The 12,138-nt window shown below is 39.9% G+C and overlaps 1 protein-coding gene across 4 annotated transcripts in view; it reads left to right on the top strand.

Moving 5' to 3' along the window:
- LOC122517981 (fibroblast growth factor 17-like) overlaps positions 1–11,372 on the top strand; it is a 112,481-nt gene extending 101,109 nt beyond the window's left edge. For all 4 annotated transcript variants that reach the window (XM_043636617.1, XM_043636618.1, XM_043636620.1 and 1 more), the window contains exons 3-5: positions 1,980–2,112; positions 9,735–9,841; positions 10,034–11,372. In XM_043636617.1, the coding sequence (XP_043492552.1) occupies positions 1,980–2,112; positions 9,735–9,841; positions 10,034–10,576 (783 nt within the window). In that variant the 3' untranslated portion in view covers positions 10,577–11,372. The remainder of the gene's footprint in view (positions 1–1,979; positions 2,113–9,734; positions 9,842–10,033) is intronic.
- Positions 11,373–12,138: the final 766 nt, after the last annotated feature.

The raw sequence follows: 12,138 nt of genomic DNA, 5'->3' as shown, positions 1-12,138 counted from the left end.
GTATGAAGTTATACTTCTTTGCTGTACCAAAAAGAACATAACCTCAATAACCTCAAAAATAACTTTAAAAAAAAAGAAAGGAAACATATTTTCAATCGATCGATATATTACATATATAAGAAAGAATACAAAACAAAAAAAAAACAAAAATATCAAAATATAGATATCAGTCCATAATAAATATAAGAGAGATATATCGAATTATTTTATGCGTCAACCGCCATGGCGCTGTGATAGCATTGGTTCCCGCTCGACCATTTAAGTCAAGCAGCGCTGAGTACGATTAGTAATTGGATGGGTGACCCGCTTGAAAAAAAAGGGGGAAGAAGAAAAGAAGACAACTTCATGCCGTATACTTGAAATCGTTTTGCCGCGCGTCGTAAATACCGACAAACTTCATGGTGTCGTTTTTCCAGACCACGGAGCTTAGATAGAAGGAGCACGAACGTATAGTATCAGAAGTGTCCCCGAAAAAGTAGAGCAAATATAGTTTCATTACAGAGTGCGCTGCAACTGCCTCGAACCAGTTTTTAAATTTAGCGGTTAAAAATATTATAACACAGAGTAAGCTATACTTAACCTACAATTCCAATGTTTACAGATTTTCAAATAAATAATTAACAATTAAAAAATAATGTTGAAATAAATAGTTAATGGCACATTTAATTTCTTAATTTCAATTTTCAATTTAATTGTTACTTTAATAATGGCTTAATTATTTTCAAATTTCCAAGTAAATAATAAATTAACAACACTGTCCAAGTAAACTTATTTTTACACTTGTTTATGCTTACATACACCGCAACATCTCAACGGTTTTTTGTGACATCACAGAGATTTACTTGCCCGTTGCGCTACTCTGGTGGTGAAAATATGTACATGTTATTTGATGCTGTTTTTGGGGATACATTTTATACCAAATGCCCTATGCCGTGCGTGCTCCTTCTATCTAAGCTCCGTGTTACAGACCCTCGGAACAAAATCACTCCCCATTACATTTTCCCCAACGCGCCAAAAGAAGTATAACTTCAAAAACTCGTTGCGTCGCGAGATGTTTCTATTTTCTTCATCTTCTTCTTATTTTCGTATTAAAACGTGCAAGCACCACCCCCTTCGTACGAGACGGGTATCGTTAGAATTGAAAATACTATGAACGTTGTTATTCGAGTTGAAACAAGCCACGGAATGTTATTCAATTTGGTTAATTAGATGGAACGGAGTGGCGTATGGCGAGCTGGCTGGTCGGCCTCGTAACATTATTATGGCGCCAGTTTTGAAATAAACGAAAGAGGATTTTCAGAGGTGCCATTAATGGACGGCTCGTGTCTGCTCGTTAACGATCCTCCCCCTTTTACTTTTCTTCTTTCTCGACATGGACGCTTATTTGCTCGTTCTAAATGTCTTCGAATCCGAGTTGCGAGGGAACCAGAAAGACGATGAAGAAAAGTCGACGTACAAACTAACCAACGTGTGTCGTCTTTCGTCCAAAGAGATCGTATAAATGTCCGTTAACGTATCGTAAAATAAATGCAACTTTCGCAAATGTCTATTTAACGACTTCAACGAAAAAAGAGAGAGAGAGAGAGAAAAAAAAGGAAAAGTATACTTTTCTCTCTTACTCTTAAAGATCCTTCCCGAGTTTTCCAAGCTCGGTCGAAAATAATTTTTATACGAGTTTCATTATTTCCACATTTTTCTTTCAATTAATTTAACAAAGATACTGGTTTATTATACAGGTATACACACCTTAAATAGTTAAATCGTACCCCGTGCGAGAAAATAAACGTAAGATAAATGTACGGTTATGATAATAACGTTTATAGTTACCTGGGCACGCGCGCTTAAAAGCACTAAAGTATAGTTTGACGTGTGTTTACGGGCGTGTTGTGCATCTCGTGGAAGAGTAGTAGTAGTACCCTTTCCATGGGATCGGATTATTCCCTTTCGAAAGACATAAGAGTACCCTTTTGTAATTGCAGGTGGTGATGTGCGGGGCGGTACCTGCGATGGTGCGCTCCGTGAGTCTCTACTCGACTTGCAGCAGCGGCAATGTTACCGTAATGGGCCGCTCGATCAAGGCCATGGGACGCAGCGATGACAATGCACCCTACCGTAAGTGAAAGCTTTTCATCTTTTCTACCATCTTCCTCTTCTACCTAACATCTTATAAGATTATTTTCCATTTTCAAAATGACGATGCTAATTAATCAACGACACTCAAAATTCAACGATATTTCTTCGAAATATCACTCATTTACGAATAGTTTATTCTACTCTGAAAAAATTCATTAATTTTACGCGTTGCATTATTTTTCTTAATATTTAAACAATAACAATAATAATAATAATAATAAGTTATATGTGATAGATTTCGAAATGAGATAAAATGAGACGCGCGTGTGGTTTTATCGTATGATTAGTTAATCGAACCCAATCGAGAGTTTTCGTGGTAGAAGAGGCAACGAGGAGAGCATCTTATCTTACGAATCGATGGTTCCTTCAAAATTTCTCGAAGGGCTGCCGAAGAAGAGAGGAGTTTAAAAACGTCGACGACCGGTCGGCATTAAAGATCTTAATTTACTGCGATCCTTATCGGTTAGAGCTCGGATCGAGGACTTATATTTCCTTCCATCTCTTTCACTCACTCTCTTTTTTGGCTACTAAGAGAGAGAAAAACAATATTTCTCTCTCTCTCTCTCTCTCTTTCTTATCCTTTATCTACTTCTTTCTCTCGTTCGTCCCAAAGCGTAGCTTTTACGAGCTAATAACCGAAAGATATTATCAAACAAGAAGCATGTGCTGCTATCGATTCTCAAGATTTAAAAGAACAAATTCGAATTCTTCGAAATACACCCAAAAACGCAGCATCTTTATTTCTAACGAATTAGATAAGTTAACTTAAATCGATCGAAGTAACAAAAAAAGAAAAGAAAAGAAAAGAAAAATCAACGTTTCGGTGCTCTTCGTCTACCATTATTTTTCTATTCGTAATTTCGTAATTCGTAATTTCGTAATTCGTAATTCGAAAGATCGGACATAAAAAAAGTGTAAAAGGAGGATAAGGATCCGCGATGATCGTCAGAGAAATCTCATCTTCGTTAATAACACCGAGAAGAGGAGCAATATCTCTTTGGTAGAATGGAGAAAGAAACAGAAAGAAAGAGAAAGAAGAAGGGTGGTGCCCTTTTGCTCGAGAAAAGACAGAGACGAAGAGTTGGGACTCCTTAAAAACGAAAGGGAGTTTCTTAAGGGACCGTGAAGTTAGAGATGAGTAACGATGTACCTTTTACCTCGTCTAGTCCGCTATTGTTTTCGACTAGACACCGTTTATCTCAACGTCTTTTCTATCCATACATCAATATTCCTTTTTTTCATTCTCTTTATCCTATCTTTTATTTATCGATCACGTTTCGAATGTTGCTTTTCCTTCTAACTCGAAGTTACACGTAACTATTTCAAATCCTTTCTCTATCTTATAAACGAGAAATAATACTCTTGCCCAGAAAATGTCGTCCAAGACGAAACCCAAACTGGGAAAAGCGTATGTGTCCATCCTTATCGCAAATTGATTAGCTCGTAAATGTCAAAACTTGTCCTATAGGTATGACCGTTCCGATAGAAATGACCACGCTGCGAGCTGTGTCCAATCGTTTCCCGAAATGTCCTCCTCCGATCCTTTTTTTTCTTTCACATTTATCGTTGGAACTTGGCTTTTAGTCTGTGTGCGTGAGAAAGAAAGAGAAAAAAGGAGAGAAAGGAACAGAACGTTGGAGTTACGAAAATGTTACTCCATTCTTAAAACATCATCCGCGCAATGTTCTTTCCCTCCCAGCCTCCCCCCGGCCGCCTCCTCCTCCCGTGTATCGAAAGAAAATCGATTATCCTCGTTATCTCGTTGAATTCTTTCACGTTTAAATTCCGAGATGTCTTGTCCCTGGTTGGCCAGTATATTATGCTCGGAGAAGAGCGTTCTCGATTCGAATGCAATCTTGAGAACCGTTTTCTCGGCGTGCATGTGAAAGTGAAGGAGGAGAGAAGAAGAAGAAGGGAACGGTGGAACACCGTGTCCGCCCTCCGCGACTTTGCTAACAGAAAGAGAAAGAGAGAGAAAAAAGAGATAAAAATAAGTAGGAGGAGGGAAGAAGTTGAAGGCTTGTGTAAACAGAAGAGCCAGTTTTCGCGCTGCTGCACGCTACGTGCACCGCTACGTCTGCACCTCCCCGAGATCCATCACGTTCTTTCGTCTCCTCCTCTACCACCTACTTCTCTCCACCTTCTCTCCCGTTATATCTTTCTCTTTCATTCTCTTCTCTCTCTCTCTCTCTCTTCTTGTATCTCCAACAACAACGTTGCTTTTCTTACGGAACGGAATAAGAGAATCGTGACTTACGTACCCCGTGGGATTTTTTTCTCCATTCTCCATCCCGATTATTTCATAATAAACAATTTTTATTTTATTTATTTATTTAATAATATTTTATTGACCCTAGAGCCTAGGCTCCCTAAAGGTCATTAATTACAGTATAGTACAATGTAATGTATAGATAAAACAAAACGAAAATGAAAATTATGTAATTATTATTAAACTTATGATTATATTAGTAGTAACGCACAGTAAGTAGATAAATGTAAAAAGAAAATAGTAAATAATAAATAAAAGTATAATAGTTCTATAATAGTAGTATATATATTCATATAATTTCATTTATTTTAGTTTCATATATAATTGAACAAATAACAAGTATAAATGAGCCGTTTATTTTGAAAGTGGCCTAACTCCATTTAACCTTAAATTGAGATATTTAAAGGTTTGCGTTTCAATTCAATTCAAAATATATAATATAAAGAATAACAATGAGTTATGTTGCTTAAGTGTATCTAAAGGTGTTCAATTTAATTTGCCTATTAAAATAATGGCAATTATTAAGTGAATAATATGCGTTTTCTTACCAAGAATGGAGTTAGGCCACTTTCAAAATTAACAACCAGATTCGTTATAAAATTTGAAGGAACCGAAGTCCATTCAACATAATTTAAGATGCTTCAAATTGCGAATAAACAATACTTATTTTATTTTACATATCTTTGTAACACTTTAAAAACATAAATTATGCGATTCAAAATATTTTTTACAAACATAAATTACAAAACAATTTTCTACTCATCTACATTTTGTGTATGTGAAAGGGATTTAAAGAAATCATGATGTTCCGGTGGTATATATCGTAATAAGTCAATTATGTCCTTGAATTTTACGGTTGTAATTTGTCTTATATTTTTATACAGTGGTGTCAATACAATATTTTCGAACTTTCTTGGTCTACCCCGACGTGCTATTAAATTCAGGACTTTCAAATTTTCGTTCTCATTCATTGATGTCTTATAGAAAATCTTATTCATTTTAACAAAACGCATCCAACATATTTTTAACCAGTTTATTGGTTCTCCGTTAGAATTCTTGACCCTTTTAAAAATTGCGTCTTCTAATAATTTTGTTGATACAAAATCTTCTTGTCTCATTTCATGTACAATAAAGTTATTACCTTTCCGACACTTTTTGATAATATTGTAATACTCTCGGGGGACAAACAGTAAATTATTTTTTTTAATGCCATTTTTACCACACCAAAATCTCTACTCCTAATGGAGTTAGGCCACTTTCAAAATAAACGGCTCAAATTTATAAGAAATAAATATGGTTTATTGAAGTCGCATCAAAAATAAGAAAAAAAGCAAGGAACTTATGGGACAATTTAATATATATATGGTGTAGGACTTTGATCTCCGTCATCGTAACGACGTATGACTGATCGGCAAGCCTGGCATCAGTTTTCTCTTCGTGCTAAAGACAACCGGGTATCGATTTACCTCAGAAGGAACGTTCAAAGTGCTCGATGTATACTCCGGAAGAGAGACGTCATCGGATAAATGACAGTGACTTTATACAAGATATAGCCATTGTTCTTTGCTTGGAATGTTTACGATTCTACGTCGTCCACTGTTTTAACCAGTTACAGTTCCAATTTATTTGATTTGCTATAGCAATTCATTCGGTGCTTTGATATTTAATCGTTTTTCAAACTCTGGGGATTTCGAATGTAAATAATTTCCAAAGTTATATTAAAAATCATGTAAATTATATTATTTTGAAGAATAACAAATGCACATTTACGCCTAATTTTGTTTTTTCTTTGAATTAAATTGTAAAGATAATTATGCATATCGTTTTATTTAATACATAGATATCAATTTTGCTCGGTGTCTCTCACTCGCTCGGATTATTTTCTTTTTTATTCGTCCATTCAATTTTTCTTTCGTTATCGTTCTCGTACCAGCGAAAGCGAATGCGTGCCTGCGGTTTCTCGAGTACAGTTTCCGTGGTCGTTTACCACGACGTAAGAGTAGGTACCTCTGACCATTTTTACGATCACGTTTCAACGATAATCCTAAAGGACCGTCCCCAGTTGATTTTACATTTGTCCGATAAGACAATGTAAAAAAACTTCCTCGCACGAAAATGAATTTGGATCGATCCTTACAATTAATTGTTAAACGAAAAGTTAAACATGAATTTTCATGAGTGAGTGAGAGAGAGAGAGACGTCAAGTTCGTTTGTTTCATCTCGGAGTCATTAGAAACCGGCTTGAACCCTTTGTCTCCTAATTACACGGCGATAAAACTGGTCCTGGGACTCGAAGAAATAGACGTATACATCTACTACTACCTGTTAGAAAGAGAGAGTGTGTCTATTCAACGAGCCCGATTAAGAGAGGCTCGTTCCTGCATCGCGTTGGAAGCGGTAGAGCCACTAATTGGTTGTCTTCATTGTTCGAAGGGACTTACGAATCGACTCTAACCTATTCCTACGACCACCCCGATTGTAGTCGGGGAATAGGGCGTTCCAAAGCTATCTAAAACGTTCTCGGAATAACATTGGTTGAGTTACTCGAAATAATACGAGCATAAATGGGGAACACAATGCATTTTCCTTTCTTTCTCGTTTATTTGATTTTTGTTCTTTTCCACCTGGGACAGCTGGTAAGAGAGATCGATTAACATACTCGTTCTAAAGGGACATAGGAATGAATAAAAAGGGAGAGAAAAATAGATCAGGTTTGAAGAATTTCGCGTGAACGAGTCAGCAGCTTTTCTTTCGGAGTGTCATGAAAAAGACGGACAGACGGATGGACGGACAAAACTAGATAGGACTAAATATGGATCGGAGGAAGGAAGGAAGGAAGGAAGGATTCCAAGCGCAGACAGGACTCGTCCGACTTGGAATTTAATTATTTTAGTCTTAGCGAGCTGTGATTAGCGCGTCAGCCCGGTAAACCAGGCTCTTCAGCTGTCGCACCTTTGATCCGAGCCAGGACGACGACGCCCCGATCATTCTCTCTCTTGATATCACTTTTTTCTTTTATCCAGTTTGTACACCGTGTACATGTACTCTTTGCTTCTGGTAAAGAAGGAAGAAGGATGCCGTTGACCATCGACCAATCGTGCGTTTAGGTGTTAATGACAGGCTCGCTATTATACGTGCGCCCTCGTAACAAGAGCTGCAGCTTATACGCATCTTTTCTTCCTACCTTCCTTTTTTTATTCTTCATTTTATCTTATTCCGCTTACGCGTTTGGTATACCCCGGCCTATCTCGCGTTGTATTATAGCTTTCATAACGCCGACGCCGCGAAATTGTGGCACGCCAGTGGTTCTCAATGGTACCATTTATTCGTATCACGGAAATAACGATCGTTTCGATCAACCCTCTCCTCCCCCCGCTCTACTACCCCTTTCTCATATTATCATTCTCGGTTAAGGAATTTCTCCGACGCATAGACGAAACATTGGCAACAGTCGACTTTGGACCAGTTTCGAGGCTGCCTTTAACGTCGAAGGGTTGAAAGAACTCGGCCGTCGTCCTCATTCGAGGGCGCGGGTCAGTTGCGAACCTATAACCAACCGGCAAATCGGTTCCCGTATCGCGAGAAGCACGTAGAAGTAATATATGGGATCCATTCTTCTCTCTCGTCCCTCTTTCATTCTCTCATTCTTTCTCTTAGCACGGTCCACGGTCTTTTTCCTCGTACGAGAACGTTGGCCCATCCCACCGATTATTATCGGGGGTAATCGTGCCTAAAAGCCGGTGCCCGCTTTTGATTAAAATTGCCTTTTAATTCATTTGGCAGCCTCTAATCTCCTGGCGGCTTCGATCAGAGGGCACAAACGGTAAGGAGACGGGGGTGGAGTTTTCGAGAGGAAAAGAGTCCCTCTCTCTCTTTCTTTCTTTCTTTCTTTCTTTCTTTTAGTAAGACGAAAAAATTCCTCGGTCATGTTCTCCTCGTCGCAAAAATTCTTCCCGAAAACTCCTCGCAATCGATCGAAATCCCTTATTTTGGTAACCGTTATTATTGAACAATGTAATAGATACCAAATATCGAGGCTAACCAAAGGAATATAAGAGGTCTTTGATTTTCGGTATTTAAAAGCTCTTGGCATTCCTTCAAATTCGATATCGAAAACCGCAGGATATATATGGAAGATTTCCAAACACTTACCGGTATTGTAATGTCTCTTGCGATGCGATACTCAACTATTTCAAGATATTGTCAATTCCGTATATATGCCGTTTCAGACGTATTTTCATACGTTCCCATTGTTCCCCTTTTTCTGATAGATATTCCTTCGAATAAATGTAACGAAAGAAAAACGTAGTTGAATTTTCGAATGGGGGTTAATTAACTCCAATAAACTTCGATTTAGAGACTCTCTCTCTCTCTTTCTCGACAAATAAAAAAAAGAGGAACGTAAATAACTTCGAGAGATAATTTTGGATGTTTCTCGATAATCCTATGCCGAGAATGTAACCGAACTTAACGAGACGACTTTGGGAAATGGACCACCCAAAGTACACTTTCTTTTCTCTCTCTCTTCGTATCTCTCTTGTCTTCTCAAAGGAAGCTGTAAAGTTTGAGGAAACTTCAAATCTTCCGGGACTCGGTCTATACACCTGTAAAACTCGTATTCTCCTTTTACCTCGATCGGAACAAAAGAAGAATTCTCGGTTGCTGAGATATTTCGTAATAATACGAGAGAGAGAGAGATAGAGAGAAGAGTTTGGGTATAGAAAAGGAAAGACGGAAAGAGAATGAGAATGGGAGAGAATGAAGGTGGAGAAGTGGAGAGGTGGAGGAGGGGAAGGGGGGTGTTGTAGAAGTTGGACGTGCACTCTTCGGGGTCGAAGCACGAACGACAGGGTCCGCTAAGTGGCAAAGCACACACCGGTCGGTCTGTGCCTCCTTCATTAGCACCGACCAGCCTCTGGCCGCCGCTTTTCTTCTTTCCACGGTGCCGAACCAAGGAATGAGAGGGACAGTAAGAGAGTGAACGAGCTAACGTATTTCGATGTAGGTAGTACGACTCCTCACGCCATAAACCACGGACTCTTTCTTTCTTTCTTTCTTTCTTTCTCTTTCTTCCTTGTGGTCTCGCTTCTCGGAAATGTGGCAGTGCGAGTGCGCGCTTTAGCATACCGATGCCACCAAAGACATCTCCAGTCCGGCCACCATAGACGAGTTCGCTTTGTCCTATAACATTTGCCGCGTGTATCGTTTCGAAAGACGCATAGCAAAATCTTTTATACTTCTCTATCTATCTATCTATCTCTTTTTTTCTTTATTTTCTACGAAAGCAACGATTCTCTATTTGACCTTTTTTTTTGTTCCCTTTCTGTTACAGAGCAGCTCACGACACAATCCGAGGACTTCAGTAGGAAGTTGTACATCTTCGCGGAGAAAAGCCAGCGATACATTTGCTTCAACAAGCGGTGGAAACTCGTCGGCTTGGTAATTACTCGACTCCCCAATTATCTTCATTGATTTTCCTATTCTATTAATGATATTATTATTCAAAGTTCTTTGTTATTTGTGAACTCGGATGATCTGAAGTAATATCTCGAAAATCTTGCCGTTCCAAATGAGCCTATTTTGGATCAAAGCTACGAGCCTTTTTCATGCTTCGTTTTTTTGATGTTGCAGCCGAAGAAACAGAAAGGTCCGATGTGCCAGTTTTACGAGGTCTACAACGGTTCGTATCTCAGGTACAGGAGCGTGGCCGACAGCACGCGATACCTCGGTTTCAACAAGCTCGGCAAACCGATGAAAAATCCTCATGGTAGACAGGAATGTTTCAACTTCATCAAGTACAATCCTCACGCCGATATAAACCACCATAACAGCCTGGTGAACGCGGATATGGGTGGTATGGAACCGAGAGAACCTTACGTGCTATCGAGGAAACCTTTGCCGATGAGGGCGACGAAGAACTCGCTGATACAAGCCGACAGTAGTGGTGTGAGGCAGCAACAGCAGCAGCACCACTATCATCAGCAACAACAGCAACAACAACAACAACAGCAGCAGCAGCAGCAACAGCAGCAGCAGCAACATTCTGCAGGGCACACGACGCATCGTCATCGGCACTCGAATCGTTGGAAGATGCGACAGGACGAAGAGGAAAATTCGGCGATGCAACGAAGACGACAGGAGAGTCGTCTCCTCGTCGAGGCCAGGAAGTATTGAGCCGGAATAGCATTGGCTCGCCGATCAAGACTGCCTCTTTAATCCACACACGCAACACACATACATACATCCATGTAATACACGCGATATATAACACAAAGCGTACACAAATACATACATATATACTTATACACGAATACACGCGTACACGAACACACAATTACACAACAACTGTATACGCAGGCAACGCACAGACACCTAACCCCCCCTCTGAACCCCTGTGAGTAACCTGAGAATCTATTGTCACCGAACACGGAACACACACACACACACGCGCGCGCATAAATCGTCGCTTTGATTGGCGGATTCTTTTTCGAATGATCAGTTCGGTAACGAATCTTCTCGAGGAATTGAAATCCACGCGGGAAACACCGCGAGCTTTTGAAATGACCGATGCACGCGACTGCGTTTGCCACTTGCATCGCGCGAAAAAGCCGCGTCTCGATTTTTCCTAAGAGGAAAATGTATTCGTCGGAAATTGGCTAGGAGGATAGAAGATGGGGGATAAAAAAAAATGGGAAAGAGATAAAGCGAAAGGAAGAACAAAACGAGGAAGAAGAAAATTATACGAAATAGGACGAAGCTCAACGACTCTCCGATCTCCAAATTTTCGCGCGACTCCGAAACTCCTCGCTTGTCCCCCGACTGAACCTATTTAGGACAAGTAGGAGTTTAATTCAGAGACGAAACACGCGATTAAGAAGAGTCGACGATTGGATTCCCGTCAAGTTTTCGAATCTTCGAGCGAGCTAATTCAAACAAATTCGAATGAAATACAAACAAACAAACAAACAAATTGATCGTAGGTGAGCGCGCACGTGCGTTCGTTCGTTCGTTTTCCACCGAGCGTTCTCCCTTTCTCTCTCGCTCTTTCTCTTCCTTCTTTCTTTCTTTCTTCTCTTTGAACGAACGGTTCTAAAGAAAAAAAAACAATTAATCGAGATTCGCGGTGTTCCTCAGGAGGGGCGTCGCGCGAACTCGCTGCTGCGTACAAACACTGAAGAACAATAAAGAAAGAAAAAAAGAAAAAAAGCCCTCAGCCGCCGCGCAAAAAAAACACACTCGCTCGTTGTGCGCTAATTTAATAGCTCGCCTAACGTAACGTAACGTAAGTAAAAAATAAAAAAAAAGGAAAGAAATCAAATCGAGATTCGCGGTGTTCCTCAGGAGGGGCGTCGCGCGCGAACTCGCTGCTGCGTACAAAAACTGAGAAAAATAAAGAAAGAAAAAAGGAAAAATAAGCCTCATGCCGCCGCGCAAGAAAAAACTCACTCGCTCGTTGTGCGCTAATTTAATAGCTCGCCTAACGTAACGTAACGTAATGTAACGTAATGTAACGTAACGTAACGTAATGTAATGTAACGTGCGTGCGTGGTGCGTGCGTGCGTGCTCTGCCTGCCTGCCTGCATGCATGTCGTATGATACGTGAATGTTAAATGTATGCGTGTGCATAAATGCGTGCGTGCAAGTATGCAAGTGTGTGTGTGTGGGTTTGTAAGTAGTAGCGTACGCGTGCGGCTACGTAAGATCCGATCGATCGCTCGCGCGCGAACTCAAAGCTT

Source organism: Polistes fuscatus, unplaced genomic scaffold (genome assembly GCF_010416935.1).
Source record: "Polistes fuscatus isolate 324 unplaced genomic scaffold, CU_Pfus_HIC Scaffold22, whole genome shotgun sequence".
In the NCBI taxonomy this organism is placed as follows: Eukaryota; Metazoa; Arthropoda; class Insecta; order Hymenoptera; family Vespidae; genus Polistes; species Polistes fuscatus.
This window is presented reverse-complemented; position numbering and strand designations above follow the sequence as displayed.